Source organism: Coccinella septempunctata, chromosome 9 (assembly GCF_907165205.1).
Source record: "Coccinella septempunctata chromosome 9, icCocSept1.1, whole genome shotgun sequence".
Lineage (NCBI taxonomy): Eukaryota > Metazoa > Arthropoda > Insecta > Coleoptera > Coccinellidae > Coccinella > Coccinella septempunctata.
In genome coordinates this window covers 16,928,848-16,946,396 of record NC_058197.1, presented here as the reverse complement: position 1 = coordinate 16,946,396, position 17,549 = coordinate 16,928,848, and the positions used below count along the sequence as shown (strand labels likewise).

The following is a 17,549-nucleotide window of genomic DNA, read 5'->3' as shown; positions in this document are numbered from 1 at the left end:
TGGAAGAAGAACCGAAGGCAGTTTCGGGTAGAGAATAGCCTAATTAAACTACATTTTCAATTTCAAGACGATACGAAAAAAAAAGCATTTCAGGCCAAAATTTTTCATGATGTATATATAGTCTTGCGTTTTTTTTCGATCGGAATCAAAAATCCAACTTTTAGATATTGGAGTGCCGTACAGTTTTTCTGGATAATTCGAGGTCTCTGATTTCAAATCTGACCTCAGTTTTGACGAAAAAAATTTATTTCGGCTGCTAGGGCCTACCAAAGTTTCAGCCCTTCGAAGGGGCGTAAAACGAAAAATAATTCACTGGAAGAAGAACCGAAGGCAGTTTCGGGTAGAGAATAGCCTAATTAAACTACATTTTCAATTTCAAGACGATACGAAAAAAAAAGCATTTCAGGCCAAAATTTTTCATGATGTATAGCCTTGCGTTTTTTTCGATCGGAATCAAAAATCCAACTTTTAGATATTGGAGTGCCGTACAGTTTTTCTGGATAATTCGAGGTCTCTGATTTCAAATCTGACCTCAGTTTTGACGAAAAAAATTTATTTCGGCTGCTAGGGCCTACCAAAATTTCAGCCCTTCGAAGGGGCGTAAAACGAAAAATAATTCACTTGAAGAAGAACCGAAGGCAGTTTCGGGTAGAGAATAGCCTAATTAAACTACATTTTCAATTTCAAGACGATACGAAAAAAAAAGCATTTCAGGCCAAAATTTTTCATGATGTATAGTCTTGCGTTTTTTTTCGATCGGAATCAAAAATCCAACTTTTAGATATTGGAGTGCCGTACAGTTTTTCTGGATAATTCGAGGTCTCTGATTTCAAATCTGACCTCAGTTTTGACGAAAAAAATTTATTTCGGCTGCTAGGGCCTACCAAAGTTTCAGCCCTTCGAAGGGGCGTAAAACGAAAAATAATTCACTTGAAGAAGAACCGAAGGCAGTTTCGGGTAGAGAATAGCCTAATTAAACTACATTTTCAATTTCAAGACGATACGAAAAAAAAAGCATTTCAGGCCAAAATTTTTCATGATGTGTCTTGCGTTTTTTTCGATCGGAATCAAAAATCCAACTTTTAGATATTGGAGTGCCGTACAGTTTTTCTGGATAATTCGAGGTCTCTGATTTCAAATCTGACCTCAGTTTTGACGAAAAAAATTTATTTCGGCTGCTAGGGCCTACCAAAGTTTCAGCCCTTCGAAGGGGCGTAAAACGAAAAATAATTCACTGGAAGAAGAACCGAAGGCAGTTTCGGGTAGAGAATAGCCTAATTAAACTACATTTTCAATTTCAAGACGATACGAAAAAAAAAGCATTTCAGGCCAAAATTTTTCATGATGTATAGTCTTGCGTTTTTTTTCGATCGGAATCAAAAATCCAACTTTTAGATATTGGAGTGCCGTACAGTTTTTCTGGATAATTCGAGGTCTCTGATTCCTAATCTGACCTCAGTTTTGACGAAAAAAATTTATTTCGGCTGCTAGGGCCTACCAAAGTTTCAGCCCTTCGAAGGGGCGTAAAACGAAAAATAATTCACTTGAAGAAGAACCGAAGGCAGTTTCGGGTAGAGAATAGCCTAATTAAACTACATTTTCAATTTCAAGACGATACGAAAAAAAAAGCATTTCAGGCCAAAATTTTTCATGATGTATATATAGTCTTGCGTTTTTTTTCGATCGGAATCAAAAATCCAACTTTTAGATATTGGAGTGCCGTACAGTTTTTCTGGATAATTCGAGGTCTCTGATTTCAAATCTGACCTCAGTTTTGACGAAAAAAATTTATTTCGGCTGCTAGGGCCTACCAAAGTTTCAGCCCTTCGAAGGGGCGTAAAACGAAAAATAATTCACTGGAAGAAGAACCGAAGGCAGTTTCGGGTAGAGAATAGCCTAATTAAACTACATTTTCAATTTCAAGACGATACGAAAAAAAAAGCATTTCAGGCCAAAATTTTTCATGATGTATAGTCTTGCGTTTTTTTCGATCGGAATCAAAAATCCAACTTTTAGATATTGAAGTGCCGTACATGTTTTCTGGATAATTCGAGGTCTCTGATTTCAAATCTGACCTCAGTTTTGACGAAAAAAATTTATTTCGGCTGCTAAGGCCTACCAAAGTTTCAGCCCTTCGAAGGGGCGTAAAACGAAAAATAATTCACTTGAAGAAGAACCGAAGGCAGTTTCGGGTAGAGAATAGCCTAATTAAACTACATTTTCAATTTCAAGACGATACGAAAAAAAAAGCATTTCAGGCCAAAATTTTTCATGATGTATAGTCTTGCGTTTTTTTCGATCGGAATCAAAAATCCAACTTTTAGATATTGAAGTGCCGTACATGTTTTCTGGATAATTCGAGGTCTCTGATTTCAAATCTGACCTCAGTTTTGACGAAAAAAATTTATTTCGGCTGCTAGGGCCTACCAAAGTTTCAGCCCTTCGAAGGGGCGTAAAACGAAAAATAATTCACTTGAAGAAGAACCGAAGGCAGTTTCGGGTAGAGAATAGCCTAATTAAACTACATTTTCAATTTCAAGACGATACGAAAAAAAAAGCATTTCAGGCCAAAATTTTTCATGATGTATAGTCTTGCGTTTTTTTCGATCGGAATCAAAAATCCAACTTTTAGATATTGAAGTGCCGTACATGTTTTCTGGATAATTCGAGGTCTCTGATTTCAAATCTGACCTCAGTTTTGACGAAAAAAATTTATTTCGGCTGCTAAGGCCTACCAAAGTTTCAGCCCTCCGAAGGGGCGTAAAACGAAAAATAACTCACTTGAAGAAGAACCGAAGGCAGTTTCGGGTAGAGAATAGCCTAATTAAACTACATTTTCAATTTCAAGACGATACGAAAAAAAAAGCATTTCAGGCCAAAAATTTTCATGATGTATAGCCTTGCGTTTTTTTCGATCGGAATCAAAAATCCAAGTTTCTGATATTGAAGTGCCGTACAGTTTTTCTGGATAATTTGAGGTCCCTGATTTCAAATCTAAGCTCAGTTTTGACGAAAAAACACTAATGGTGGCTGCTTGTGAACAATAATTTTTCTGCCCCTGACCACCCAACCTGCAACTAAACATACAAGGTTAGTGAGACGGACAAGTATTACGTGTTGCCTATCACGGCGCTCAATAGCTTTGGAGTTTTTCGATCAAAATACGAAAACCTCTCTTCCTATTGAAGTGTTGTACATCTTTTCTAGATGATTCGAGGTCCCTGAATCCAAATCTGAGCTCAGTTTTCACAAGAAAAAATTATTTTGGTTGCTATAGCCTACTACTTTACTCGACTTTCAGAAGAGTGTAAAATGAAAAATAATTCACTTAAAGAAGAACCGAGTGCAGTGTCTGATAGAGCAGGATCTAGTGAATCTATGTTCGAATTTCAAAACGATACGTATATGGATATGTGAAACTTGCTCTTCAAATTTAATAGACTTTATTTAAGAGCTTAACATACAACATTCAAGTGAAATTCCAAGTACACTACTCATTTTCTTTGGCTAGTTGCATTTCCAAGTTGCATGTTACATCACGTTTGGATAACGTTTCTTGTACGTCGTTTTCATCAGCTTCTTCAACACCAACTTCTTCAACACCAACTTCTTCGGCATCTTCGTCGACTGAACAATTCGGCAATTCATCGGATTCTTTCGACTCTTCCAATTCAATGTTTCCATCCTGCCCTACATCCATTCGATTCTCAACAATTTCCCGATCTTCCAACAACTTAGAACTCTCGTAATCCTCAACATTGACCTCGATCATCTTCAACATCTCCCTTATATGCTCCAAACTCCTCTGCCCATCCTCGGGGTCCCTCAGGTCTTGATTTATATAAGCCAAGTGCTCCTTCCGCCGTTCACTCATAACCTCCTCCAGTTCTTGTTCCTCTTCTTCGACGATTTTTTCATCGTCCTCGATCTCTTCGAACAGTTCCTTCTCGAACTGTATCTGTTTGGCCAGCGAATCGTTGTAGCTCTTGAATATCTCGTTGGCAGCCGCCTTGGACCTCTCGTTGAAGTCCTCCAGGGACTTCCTGAACTCCGTCATCTTGGCCCTTATTTCCGCTATGGAATTGGTCATGATGACCGTGTTGTCCAACCTGCTACCGTCCGCCTTCTCCAGCTGATCGGTGTTGACGTACTTGGTGACCACGTCGTCGGGTCTCTTGAAAACTGGCAGGAAGGATACTGACGTACCTGGATAGGGTCGGATAAATCAAGGGTTTTACAGATTTGGTGTGAAAATATTGAAGGACAGGATTGTATACAGCTAGATCTGAATATAGATGAAAACAGCTGTGGTGGAGAACACAATAGATCTTGAGGTTGCAGTGCAATTCAAACCTCTTCAGAATCTACTGGCTAGCAGTGGTACCAGGTGTTTTGGAGTTTCAACCCCATCCTCCTCACAGAGTCTGGACTCATCGTCAGATTCTGCCTGACTCTTTGGGTGCTTCCTGAGGAAACAATGCCATGTTAGGAATCCAGTGAAAGGAGGTGTAGCATATCCTTGCCAAGACACAGATATTCTTTCGATCTCGCAGTGTTAAAGTCCCCAAGGAACCTTTTTAGAATGTCTCACACTCGAAATAAGATTCCTCCAGAGTAATTTTTATCGGTATTCCTTTCTTGTAGGCACATTTTCCAATACCAGATGTTCCAGAGGTTAATATGCGACCATGGAGATCTTTTGTTCTCTACCCTACTCATTCATAGGACCCCAAGGAGGTCGTCAATGGTGTTGATAAAACTGACAACATCCTTAGGGACCTTGGCCGTTACCTTGTGAGTATCCAGGACAGTTTTCGCTATACGGATGGTTCTTATGCCAGCCAGCTCTGGACACTTGCATACCATGTGTTCAGCTGTTTCTGCTTCTGGTCCACAGAGCCTACAAATATCATCTGCTGACTCTGCCATACGGTACAAGTGTTATTTGTACAGACAGTGTCCTGTCAGCAGTCCCACCATCACCTAAAGCTCAGCTCGTGACAGCTTTTGCAGTTTTCTGGTGCAAGTCGATGAAATCATCACAAATTTCTTCGACTGAGTAAGTCCAGGAGTGTTTCTCCAGAGTGTTAATCTGTTGTTCAACACCCATTGTTGGTATATTGGTAGAACAGAAAGGCTCAGGTCCAGCAGGTGTTAACCTTGATGATCTTTTTGCAAGTTCATCAGCTTTCTCGTTTCCTTCAACACCACAGTGCCCTGGTACCCATAGTAGAGTCACTCTGTTGTCTCTGGCCAGTTGCTTTATGGTATTACGACACTCCCATGTCAGCAGAGATCTCTGGCAGTCATGGCGAGCTCTAAAAAACAGCTCTGATGGGTGCAATGCAACCTCACTGAGGGGATCTCGAGAACTGTAAGAGCTAGAAGAATTCAGATGACACATTTCCAAGCTATTTTTTAGAGAAACAAAGAATGGTGAAAACTGAAGCCTCCTTCGATTCTTCGTTTTTGAGTTATTAGCAAAAAATTGAGATTTCGAAAAGATCTCGTAACTTTTTTGTCTTTGATATGAAGTTACAGGTCTGAAGCTTGAACCTTCTTAGGCACTTTTATACGTAGAATCTACTGACAAAAGATTTTTCCAATTCAAAAATAACAAATTCAATAAAAGTTCGCATTTAAATAAACGAAAGTACGCCTAACGATTCGAAAAGAAAAAATATTTTGAGGTCGTCTGTGGATTCTACGTAGAAAAGTGCCTGTAGACGGTTCAAGTTACAGATCTGTAACTTCAAAGACAAAAAGAATACGAAGAATCGTAGGAGACCACGGTTTTTACCATTCCTTGTTTCTCTGAAAGAGAGCTAGGAAATGTGTCATCCGTTTTCTTCTAGCTCTTATAACTCTCGAGATCCCCCCTCAGTAGACGACGAATTTTGTCCACCCTGTACATAGGTGCACACTTCCCAGACAAGAGTTCAGTCGATAAAGTTCCAAATACTCCTCGTCCTTTTAATTTCCATTTCATCACACTGTATACGAAACCATACAACCCTCGAGTTGAATACAACCAAAGTTGAACCCTCTCTCACAACTACCAAAAAAAAATCATGACAACTACTCACCTTCCTTCTTCTTCCCTTCAGTAGAACAGCTTCGACTACAATATCCTAAAAGTAACAAAGAACTAGAGTCACGCCAAACCAACCAAACCTCAAAGTACCCTCCTCCTTTTTGGCATCCGTAAAAATACTCTTCTTCTTCCTTTCTTCCCCACTCTCCTCATCGCAATACTGCACGATCGGCGTGATCTCGAACTCCTTCCACTCCTCCACCTCCTCCTCCTCATCCTCTTCCTCCTCCTCCTCCTCCTCCACCTTACGCTGGATGGGCAGCAGCATCACCCTGTTCTGGGGCGGAAGACTTATGTCCCACTCCAGCAGCTCCCTGTAGTTGCGATCGTCCACGTCCGTATCGTCCAGCAGCCGATCCTCCATCTCCCTCTCGTACACCTCCGTCTCCTCCTCGCTGTCCAGCTGGTCCAGCGAAACCGTAGCTTCGGTGCACTTCGAACCATCCATATTCCTGAAGAAGGCCTCCGCGTTCTCCCTTATATGCTTGCAGTCGAAATCTATGACGTTCGCCGGCGAATCGTAACGAGAGACACCCTGTATACGTTCTTCCTCCACCTTCCTCCGGTTCTCCCTGTCGATCTCCACGCACTCCTTGTCGAATTTCTTCATCTGCTCCTCCAGTTCGTCGTCGGATATCGGCCATTCCTTCCTGGTTGCAGCTATCTCGTCCAGTTTATCGTTGAACCTCTTCCAGCTGTACTCCTGTTTCTTCCCGTCCTCCTGGGCCTTCTCCTCACCGTAGAATTCGGTCACGGTCATGCTTCGCTCCTCGTTCCCGTAAAGCTCCACCCTAATCTCCTCCCTTTCGCCAGTCATACCTTCGAAATGTGACGTGGGGTTGTCATCTTGACTCCGCGACGTCAAAGTGGCGTAAGCCTCTTCTTCTTCTTCATCTAAATCTACTCCAATGGCTTCCTCCATCACTTTCAACATCTTCCCCAAACGTTCTTCTGGATTGACCAAATCTGACTCTTTCTCTAACCCATCTCTTTCATTGATTGACGAGTTTCGTTTCTCTTCTTCGAGTTCATCGTGGTCCATGGTGATGTTCTTCAGATCTCCTTGGTCTTTGGTGTCGTCCTCTGGAATCTTGGTCAGTTCGTCGGAGTCTTCATGGTGGTCAATGATGTCTTCTGGAGTATTGTCAGGGTGATCTTCATTGTCAAATCTATGGTTGGTTTCTTCCTTTCTGATCTTCTCCTGTATCTCAAGCTTCCACCACCTCCCATCTGTTTCCTCAACTCTTTTCTCTTCACTCTCTTGTTCCTCTTTCTTCCCTTCATTATCCAACTCTCCTTCAACTTTCTTCTCTTTACTTTCCATCTCTTCCTCAGAGCCCTTCTCAGTTATGTCTTCTATAAGCGGTCTGCGTACAGCCTCAACTTCTTCTTTGCTCTGGGTCTTTTCAACCTCTTTCATCCCCTCATTGTCATCTTCCAAATCGTACATGTTCTTCCTGATACTCTCCATGAACGAGCAAGCGTTCTTTTCGATACTTTTGGAGTTTTCCTCATCCGTGACCATCTCTTCGATCAAGACCTTCTTGGTGGTCAACACGGACCTGGAAACCTCTTTTATAAGTGGCTCTTCATCGTCTGAATCTGGAGAAGAGGAACTGAACCTCGAACTCCTCTTTGGCGCGGAGAAAATCGAAGAAATCTTCTCTTGGTCCACTGGGGGTTGATTACAGAGTGGCAGAGTCAAATAGCGATCTTCTGGAAGTTCCTCGATTACCACAGGAGTCTGTTTTGGGTTCTCCTCCAACGTTTCATCTTCTCCTTTCAAGTTTTCTTCTTCTGTCTGAACCACGGTCGTTGTTGGAGGATTGGCCGCATCTTCACTAACAGAAAGTGTTTCGTTATCGGCTTTGTTGGCATCCTCAGGCGCATCGAAGCTGATGGTATCGATATTTTCCTCGTAGAGGTTCTGGCATGTCTCACAAGGTTGATTGGGTTCGAAATCCTCTTCGTTCATCTGAAATTTCGTTTAATGAACAACTTTTTCCAGGTTCTTCGCCTGTTCGTCACCTTCTCCGATATCCTCCTGAACAGTTCGTTGGAGTTCTGGGTAGCTATGGCGTTGCCGTTGGTCCTGCACTCTACGGGATAATCCACGACCCTGTTCCTAAACTCCATGTAGTCTTTGAGATGATCAGGGTCCTCTTCGCTGCTACTGCTACTTCCCGAAGGTTGCTGGTCGTCAGCCTGAGCGTCCTCATAGGCGAACGGTAGGTTTTCTTCTTCTTCCGAGCCTGAAGATGCGGTGGTTCCGTTTTCGTCGTCCAAATCTACGCTAACCCTAGGAAAATGAAGATTAACTGGTGGTTTATATTCTGTGGTTGAATGTACACTTACGGTGCTGGCTCTGATCTACTACGATCCCCCTCGCTCTCCGACCCTTCGAAGGACGTGCCAAAACCGCTGTCGCTGTGCAGGTTGTTCTGTTCCCTCTCCCTGATCCTCTCGTCCCTAAGTCTCACAAGTGCTGAAACGTTTTAACGGTTGAAAACGCTGATTAGACTGGAAGATTAAAGAAAATCTCACCATTGACGCTGTCCATTATCCTTTGTCTCTCCCTGTCTATCCATCTTTGTCGTTCAGCAGCCTCTTCCTGAACGCCACCTCGTTCCCTGGAACACAGAACGTTTGAAAAAGGCATGTTACTTATTTGTGACATCCCTGCTATGTCGCTGTTACGTATTTGCGCCCTAATTGTGACATGTTTGCGACAAAACGAGGAAAGTGGAATGTTTTTTAGTTTCGCATTTAAAATGATGTTTTACCAATGTAGAGACGGTACTCACCAAGCTTCCGCGCAAGCCCTATCTCTTGGAAAAACAGGTCTGTCATCGAGGTATTGAAGATTCTTCTGGAAACGTAAAAAAATGTGACTACCCCACATTTGTAGGGACGTCATTATGTTCTACGTCTTCTGAGACTCAAAAAACATGTCAGAATGCTTTTTCTAAAGAGTTACAATTTAGTCAATGAGATCCCGTTATAAGTTCTCAAATGTCTGAGATTGGCATCAGTTTCATCTCTGTGATGTATCCTGGGGAAGTGCAGGTCAGAACTTTGTTATGTAATTACTATGTATCCGAGCCTTAATTGTGATAAGTTTTAGGAATAGATGCGATATATGTTCACCACGCTCTTGCTGGTGATTTACTCTATGTTTACTGAAAAGCTTAAAGGTGTGCTTACACATGACAAAATCAACGTCTTCCTATAGGCTGGAATCCTCCTGAGTACAGGATTTCCCATGAGATTTAGAACCCTAAGATTGGGCATCCGATTTAAGACCTCGACGATGAGAGGATCTTCTATGTGGTTATTGGACAGGTCCAGCACCGAGAGCTCCAGAAGCTCGGCTAGGTGCTCAAAGTCGTCCAGAGTTTCGACGTAATTGTTGGACATGTTCAGGGTGTGCAGGTTCTTTATGGTGGCTGCAAAGATTCTTTATCTAGTGGTATATTTTGATGGGAAAACACAAACATGATGAGTGAGTGTATCTATTTTTTACCGAGCAAAGCAACAGAAACATCAGCAGACATGTTTTATCTTACCCAAGTTCTCGATTTTTTTAACTTGATTGTAGGAGATGTTCAGAGTATCCAACATAGGGCAATTTTCTAGGTTTTCGATCTTCTTGATAAGGTTGTAGTGCAAAAATAGACTCCGAAGTCCTGCCTGGTTGTCCAATCCACTTATTTCTCGTATGCCGTTGTTTTCCAGCCAAAGACATTTCAGTCCAGTGTACTCTTCTAGGTTTTCTATATAAGAAAATCCTTTGAAGTGAAGGTACAGGACATCGTTCAAATGGGGCGTCTGATAGAGTTTATGCTCTTTGCAGTGTTTCTTTATGAATTCCTTTGTCATTCTGCACACAAAAAAGGAGAAACGCTTTGAAAATACACCAGTATCATATGATAATCACATCACCATCATGGGTTCTATATCTATCATACCTGGGTGATTTGAAAAAATCATCCAACACTGAGCCACCATGTTCGTTGTTTCTGTTAGATATTTCCGCAATTTTAGCCATTTTTGGAGGAAATTATGGGAAAATATCAATGTCAAATCGATCAAACTTTAAAGTATCCCGAGATACAAAAATTCGACAGCGACACCAATCAGAAACCTCCGATTTCAAACTGACCAATTGCAATTTCCACACACCAGATCGACCAATCAAATTCGACAGATTTGAAAATTCGAAATTCGGACAGACGCACTGAGTTAAAAATCCGACTTGCATTGTTTATGTTTACTCCAGATTAAACGTCAAAAGATGTGTTAATTAACCAAATATTTGCGTAGGATTTTGTGCCATATAAAACCTTCGAAGATGCCTTGTGAAATGATAACTCTCCAACTGGGCCAATGCGGCAATCAGAGTAGGTATTGATTTTTACTTGTGAAATTCTAGGTTAGGAAAATACATTCTTGAATTTCCTTCTTGATTTCAGTTGGTTTCGAGTTCTGGAAACGTCTTTGTGCAGAGCACGGTATCAATCCAGACGGCATCTTAGAAGACTTTGCTACAGAAGGTGTAGACCGTAAGGATGTGTTCTTTTATCAAGCCGATGATGAACACTACAAACCCAGATCAATTCTGGTAGATTTAGAACCTAGAGTCATAAACACAATACTGAATTCCCCTTACTCCAAACTATACAACCAAGAAAACGTTTTCTTATCTAAAAATGGGGGAGGAGCAGGTAATAATTGGGCTTCTGGGTACTCGCAAGGAGAAAAACTCAACGAGGAGATATTCGATATTATCGACAGAGAGGCTGATGGAAGTGACAGTTTGGAAGGGTTTGTGCTGTGCCATTCCATAGCTGGAGGAACGGGTTCTGGTATGGGTTCCAATATACTGGAAAAATTGTCAGATAGGTTTCCTAAAAAATTGGTGCAGACATACAGCGTTTTCCCAAACCTCGATGAGATAAGGTGAGTCTATATTCGTTGTGTTCCCAAATCATCTTTTCCATGTTTCAGTGATGTAGTCGTGCAGCCTTACAACTCTTTACTAACGCTGAAACGTCTAACAGAATCTGCAGATTCCGTAGTTGTTCTGGATAACACGGCTTTGAATCGAATTGCCGCTGAAAGACTGAGGATTCAGAATCCCACCTTCACCCAGATCAATAGCTTGGTTAGCACAATCATGACGGTTTCCACTGCAACTTTACGGTAAGATTTAAAAAAACTGTGATTATTTTGAATGATCGGTGTTTGTTGTAGGTATCCATCGTATATGCATAACGATCTCATGGGGCTCCTTGCCCCGCTAATCCCAACTCCTAGGTTGCATTATTTGATGACCGGATATACCCCTTTGACGACTGACACAAATGAAACGAGTGTTGGGAAAACCACGGTATTGGACGTTATGAGGAGACTGCTTCAACCGAAGAACATGATGGTGTCGACGACTCAGGATAAGAATTCTCAGCATTGTTTCATCTCAATACTCAATATAATCCAGGTAATATATGTGAATATCTTCGTGCTTGAATATCGATGCAGAATGTTATCATTTTAGGGCGAGGTAGACCCAACGCAGGTGCATAAGTCTCTGCAAAGAATAAGAGAGAGGAAACTTGCGCAATTCATTCCATGGGGGCCAGCTAGCATAGACGTGGCTCTGTCGAGGAAATCCCCATACATCCAAACCGCTCACCGAGTCTCAGGTTTAATGTTAGCCAATCACACTAATATAAGTTCGGTAAGTGAGTCCAAAATTTGTTTCGATTTATTATCAATCGTTATGTTTTTTTCAGTTGTTCGATAGGGCCCTCATGCAGTACGATAAATTGAGGAAGAGGGAGGCATTTTTGGATCAGTTCAGGAAGGAGGATACATTCAAGGATAACTTGAATGAGCTGGATAATAGCAGAGAAGTGATTCAAGATTTGGTCGACGAGTACAATGCAGCGACTAGAGAAGACTATTGCACTTGGGGAGGATGCGAATAGAGATCCGTTAACTTTGTTTTTTGCTCGTTCGAGAATTCCATTAACCGGGTGATAAAAATTGTTGCCATGACGTATAAAGAGTTTTAAATTGTTAATTTATTATGTGACGTTAGCATTACGTTATTGTGTCCTATGTTTTTTAATAAAAGATATACTAATATACTCCTGGTGAGCTCTGAAAGATTCCTCCCATCAAGAAGGGATTAAAAATTAAGCAATTTTTCATGGCAAGCAAGCCTAAGTTTATAAAGTATGATGAAACGATTTTATAAGAAATTTACAATGGTAAAACTACTGGTGCCATCTATGACGACACAGCGAAAGTAAAAGATATGGAATATTACAGGATACTGCTTGATTGTGACTAATGACAATCGGCCAAAGTTTGAAGTTTCTGACATTTCAATAATTTGTTGATCACTTTTGTTGTTTGATGATAATTAGCTACAGGTACTTTAATAGTGGTTTTAATGGAAAGAGTGAAATGAACTTTGGAGTCATCAAAACCTACTTAAAAAATTATTCTCCGCACAATCAATCGAATTAAGTTATATCCGGGACTTCTAAGGTCAACTTCCGATGGCTTCCTAAAAAGGATATTCAAAAGACGATGAATTCATTATCGTACGGAATACTCAACACCGGCGGATGTTTAAAAGTCTGATTTAGATAGATAATTAATCGTTTTCATCGAGAGCAACCATGGCGAATCAATTCATTTCACCTGGTGGTAGACTGAAGAGATTTTCCATTGATGATGCATTTGAGGAAGAGACTGACGAGGCCATAAAGGTTTATGGGTCAACAATACCCAGATCCCCGTTATCGAACTCGAGCATAAACACCCAGGGCGAATTGAATGGTGTTAGGGTTGATAATGGAAGGTAAGTTCAAGGGTTGAAAACATTACTTTTCTTGTGAGTCATGGACAAGGTCTACTTTCAAGGAACTTCCTTATTTGGGAGTGGACTCATCGTTGGGTTAGTGCCCCAAATAGCCATTTATAGAATCTGTTACTGAGTTGGAAAGTTTTGTAACCTAGAATGAAGAATTTTTACGTTTTATTGAATATTGTAGCTCCTTCACCGACTCTTTCCTTCCAGAGGCTACAAACTGGCAAGAGATACTTCCAGAGACAGCGATTCCTTGATACAAGACTACTACGAGTGCTCTAGTCAGGACTACTGGGGAAATTCTTGCTTCAACCATCCCAAAGTAAGGGAAAACTGGAGGATGGTACTCGCAGCTGCCACCCTTTTAATAATCGGACTGGGCCTCTTGGCCACAGCCATCGCAACCTTCATAGCGCCACAATCCGGCCTGCAAGGAGCCGTTTTTCTCATAGCCGGGCTGATTTGTTTCATACCCGGAGCTTACCACGTCGTCTACATCTACTTGGCCGCTAAGGGCCGGAGAGGTTACCACTTTCACAATTTGCCACTGTTTACTTGAATCTTTTCTATATTTGAATGTAACCAAAGCTGTATATATCTACGTTTTAACTTACCTTCGGAGGAATTTTAAGTTACATTCGTTTGTGGTGTGTTCAGGCTGATTTCGGCAAGAAAAAATTAGATCTACGGATTCTGAATGACTTTTCTACATAGAGAAGGTTTCGAAGTATTTCAAATTAACACATTCCAGGCGGCATTTAATATTTTCATGGATACATTAATCCCCATGTGATTTGGAACTTTTTTAGTCGTTAGGAAATTTTGTTACATCAACCTGAACATACAAACATTATGATTCATTTTTAGATTGTAAATCTGTACATTGTGGTTCTGTTTAAAACGCTACAATTGCAGTAACGGATGTGGGAAAGCTTTAATTCCGTGAACCACAGACAGATTTTCAACATATGTATATTTATAATAATCGGAAAGTTTAATACATCACATAATATTTATTATTTTTTTATTCAGGATAGTATTGGGTGAATACGAATTCACCGCTTTGATATTTACCAAAATTAGAAAATGTAGGGTAAGAAAATGGTTTTTAGGGTATCGTGAATTTTTTGTAGAACTTAGACGTTGCAGTTTTTCACTTTTTTCATCCGTCCCTTTAGAAATTTGTGATTTATCTTCTCATTTTTATTCATTATAGTGGTTACTCTGGTAATATGGAAATAATTTAAAAAAATGTTGAGTATCCCTACAAAAAATTCACTTAAGTCCTAAAGGTTCAATGATCCTCGAATTTGAAAATGAAAGATTGAAAAGAGATTGCTTGGAGTCTGATATTTGTGATAATTATTTAAGATTCAAACTTTGAAGAATTCCTGAGATAATTAATATTTGTATTTTATGTGCCACGTTTGTTTTTTTTTTTGAGATTCACTTTAAATGAGACTAAGTCATTTTTATACTCGGTGTAACGAGCTGCTTGACATTGTATTGAATTTTTTCACGTTCTCGATGATTATTTAATTTTTTTTATAGTTTACATGTGAGTAATAATATATCTGTTTGAATTATTAGATGTTTGATTTAACAGTTTGTTAATCTTTTTTATACGGGAACTGAATGCCTTTGGGGCAGTTTTTGGGAATAATTGCAACAAAAAATTGGTTAAAATACTGAAGGGTTACAGAAAATTAAATTTGCGACTTAATAACATTTGAAATTTACTTGCAACGTTCTTAAAACAGAATTATATGAAAATAATAAATAATATTCACGTTATTGCTTAAAAATATAAATAATTTGAAATACTCAAACTTACTATATCTCCGGTTCCAACTTCTTCAATTCTTCATGGAAATAAATGATTTTATTCCAGATAAAAGAATTTCCTCCATACTGAACGACACTTCAAATAAAATTTTGAAAATCTTCAGTCACTCTTCGATACAGAACCGAATTCAGCATTATTCCATACAACCATCAACGAATAAAATTTATCGGTTGAGTAAACGAACAGAATGAGATCATAATATTTGCGAATTTCGGGATTTTCCCTAAAGGTAACTCTCGAACAAATCCACCAGTCTTCTTATATCTTTTATCCTTTGCGCGTACCCCTGAACGTTCTTCATGGCTTTGGAAACTTCCTCCGCTTTAGCCATCATGGTGTACATACTCTTGATGTTCGAATCCATGGCTTCAGACATCTTCGTGACGGCATCCTTGTATATATCGACATTTTGAGCTGTTAACGACGATATAGACTGAAGAATCTCGCACAAATTCTCGGTTAGAGCGTCAATTGAAGTGGCCATGCTCTGAGCTTCGTACTCCAAATCCTGCAGCAGACCCACATTCGGGAGCCCCATCTGGGGAAACACGTTCCTCCGGTGCAAACTCATAGGGGTGCTACCCTTGGAACTCATCGAATTTCCGTCACTTTTCTTTGAAACTGGACTGGAGAGTTTTATCTTGTATTCTAGGTTATCCGTGACGTAGTGGGTCATGTTGCCCTCCCTGTGGAACGTCCCCTCGAGGTTCGAGGGCTTGTTGGGGGTGAAGTTCCTGTCGTAGGCCAACGTTGCTGGCCTCTGCATTATCTGCTCGGCTAAGGGTACAGTGGAGGATCCGGGCAGGGAAATATCTTCCTCTCCGGGACTTGGGTCCGACTTGAATGATATTTCGCTGTAAGATTGGGTCATCTGGGCTGAAATCTCCTCTTCCATGTCGTCGTTGTCCGGATAGGTCGGTTCTGCTGCTTGGTCCTCTGGTTTCTTTAATCGGGGTGGTACTTGTGGGACCCATTCATTGTTGATGTCCGGTTGTAGAGATGGTGGAGTTTCTGCCATTGTGGAGCTGCAAATATACATTTCCTCATATATCAAGCGAATCTTAATTAGCTTCAGATCTCTGAAATTATAAGAATCTCTTGGTGTAGACTCAGGAAAACATTTCAACTTTCAAAATTAAGAATAAAATAACAATGAAAAAGTGAATTAATAAGAAATAGGTTAGTAGAGAAAAATTGAGAAAAGATATTGAAACAAAGTCTTGTTCTAGAACTAAAGAAAGAATTGAATAATAAACTAAACTAATGAAGGGTCATACAGGTATTAAGAAAAGAGCGATAAAGCTACTTGTTTACTCAAAACTCCTAAACACCTTAAATTACAAAACTTCCAAGAATAGCAAGTTCAACTAAGGTTACACAGCAAAGAGATCCAGTCCATCTACATATACATACTAGTTTGGTAAAGTAAAATTATACATTAAGTTTACATAAGTCTTCCAATATATTCAGTCCTCCTCATTTTGTGCCGTAACTCTAACCAATGCACCAGAAAATTATCGGCCATATAAGCCATGATTTTACCAGTTAAAGAAAAGGTTTTCACGCGACAATAGCTCTCAACAAACACTATTTGTATGTTCTTAATGAACAAACATTTCAGTAAAAAGCAAACGAAACATATCGGTACACAGCTACCAGGTCCGTTACATATGACGATATCCGGTCTCGTTTTTAAGACAACTGGAACCGAGTATAAAATCGAGTATAAAGTTGTAACAATCGATGTTAAATACGATTGGTGCACTTCTCGACTTCTCGGTACTCTGATTATTGAAAAGTCTTTGCTGTCTCCTTTTTCCTTCTCAAAATTCACTACTTTGTCGTAGCTCCTCTGATCGGTGTTTGCCATCACGTAGAATCGAGGCTTGAACTTGGAAAAGTCGACACCTTTAAGCAGCTTCAGCATTTCAGTTGTGTGTCCCCCAGAGCCGATAAAAATCATTGTTTTACAATTTGATCTTCCAAATATGTTGCTACATCGTGTATTACCGGTCGTTATTTGGAAAACCAAATAGAGGACCCTAGTAATGACCAGGAGAACCCCTAACAAGGACAGTTCCCAGAATAGCTGAGGATCCATGGTAAATAATTCAATTTTTAAGGGTGTTTAGATCACAAAAGATCAATACTACTCCTAAAATTCGCCTACATTTGACACAATTCGAACGTCAATTAGTGCGAACATGGTATGCAAACTATTTCTTAAGAGATTAGAACCAGTTTCCTGCCTGATTTACTTTTTTTTCCTTTTATTTATTTTAATCCTACCTGCTGTCTTGTTGCAGCGTGACGTCACAAAAGTCAAACTGACATATTGATCGAAACCATTGAAAAAGAAAAACAAACCCTAGGAAACCCCCTAAAAGTGATACCAGCATAATATTTATTGAGAAACTTTGTTCGTCGCTAAACAAATTATAAAGACACATGTTCAATAAATGAACAGTTGAAATAGAAACATATTTAAGACTGTATTTAAACATGTGTTTCTTATAATTTTTTTTTTATATTCTTTGAACATAAGCAAATGTTTCATACTGGTTGACTCTCGAGATAACTGCAGAAAATCTTTACCTTAGCTCGCAATTGAAGTCCTGAAAATTTCCTCAGAAACCCAAAAGCATCTTTGGAAAATATAGAACAATTTTTTTTTCGATTCCGTAGCTTGGCAACTTTGTACAATTTCTATGCTTGATACCGTATGATTT

General features: G+C 39.9%; 5 protein-coding genes across 7 annotated transcripts; 2 read left to right on the top strand and 3 right to left on the bottom strand.

Moving 5' to 3' along the window:
- Positions 1 to 3,426: 3,426 nt before the first annotated feature.
- LOC123319873 (dynein axonemal assembly factor 1 homolog) lies at positions 3,427 to 10,205 on the bottom strand. 2 transcript variants are annotated; one of them, XM_044906896.1, is made up of 10 exons: positions 10,063 to 10,205; positions 9,661 to 9,974; positions 9,299 to 9,540; positions 8,899 to 8,963; positions 8,639 to 8,724; positions 8,450 to 8,579; positions 8,123 to 8,393; positions 6,185 to 8,069; positions 6,087 to 6,131; positions 3,427 to 4,206 (listed from the first exon to the last, which is right to left on the bottom strand). In XM_044906896.1, the coding sequence occupies exons 1-10, from the start codon at positions 10,140 to 10,142 to the stop codon at positions 3,491 to 3,493; spliced, it is 3,834 nt and encodes a 1,277-aa protein (XP_044762831.1). In that variant the 5' UTR covers positions 10,143 to 10,205; the 3' UTR covers positions 3,427 to 3,490. The 2 variants fall into 2 exon arrangements, with proteins under 2 accessions (XP_044762831.1, XP_044762832.1); XM_044906897.1 differs by having other exon boundaries at positions 3,427 to 4,182.
- A 120-nt stretch (positions 10,206 to 10,325) lies between these two features.
- On the top strand, positions 10,326 to 12,243 carry LOC123319909 (tubulin gamma-2 chain-like). The gene is made up of 6 exons (XM_044906988.1): positions 10,326 to 10,494; positions 10,567 to 11,053; positions 11,102 to 11,296; positions 11,348 to 11,591; positions 11,649 to 11,831; positions 11,887 to 12,243. Exons 1-6 carry the CDS (start codon positions 10,446 to 10,448, stop codon positions 12,079 to 12,081), a joined length of 1,353 nt encoding a protein of 450 aa, XP_044762923.1. The 5' UTR covers positions 10,326 to 10,445; the 3' UTR covers positions 12,082 to 12,243.
- A 228-nt stretch (positions 12,244 to 12,471) lies between these two features.
- On the top strand, positions 12,472 to 14,560 carry LOC123319954 (transmembrane protein 134). The gene is made up of 2 exons (XM_044907053.1): positions 12,472 to 12,965; positions 13,185 to 14,560. The coding sequence occupies exons 1-2, from the start codon at positions 12,784 to 12,786 to the stop codon at positions 13,531 to 13,533; spliced, it is 531 nt and encodes a 176-aa protein (XP_044762988.1). The 5' UTR covers positions 12,472 to 12,783; the 3' UTR covers positions 13,534 to 14,560.
- Positions 14,561 to 14,697: 137 nt separating this feature from the next.
- LOC123319938 (BLOC-1-related complex subunit 6) lies at positions 14,698 to 17,544 on the bottom strand. 2 transcript variants are annotated; one of them, XM_044907029.1, is made up of 2 exons: positions 17,416 to 17,544; positions 14,698 to 15,845 (listed from the first exon to the last, which is right to left on the bottom strand). In XM_044907029.1, the coding sequence occupies exon 2, from the start codon at positions 15,836 to 15,838 to the stop codon at positions 15,044 to 15,046; it is 795 nt and encodes a 264-aa protein (XP_044762964.1). In that variant the 5' UTR covers positions 15,839 to 15,845; positions 17,416 to 17,544; the 3' UTR covers positions 14,698 to 15,043. The 2 variants fall into 2 exon arrangements, with proteins under 2 accessions (XP_044762964.1, XP_044762963.1); XM_044907028.1 differs by lacking the exon at positions 17,416 to 17,544 and adding an exon at positions 17,110 to 17,120.
- LOC123319949 (UDP-N-acetylglucosamine transferase subunit ALG14 homolog) lies at positions 16,117 to 17,120 on the bottom strand. The gene has a single exon (XM_044907048.1). The coding sequence runs from the start codon at positions 16,919 to 16,921 to the stop codon at positions 16,265 to 16,267; it is 657 nt and encodes a 218-aa protein (XP_044762983.1). The 5' UTR covers positions 16,922 to 17,120; the 3' UTR covers positions 16,117 to 16,264.
- Positions 17,545 to 17,549: the final 5 nt, after the last annotated feature.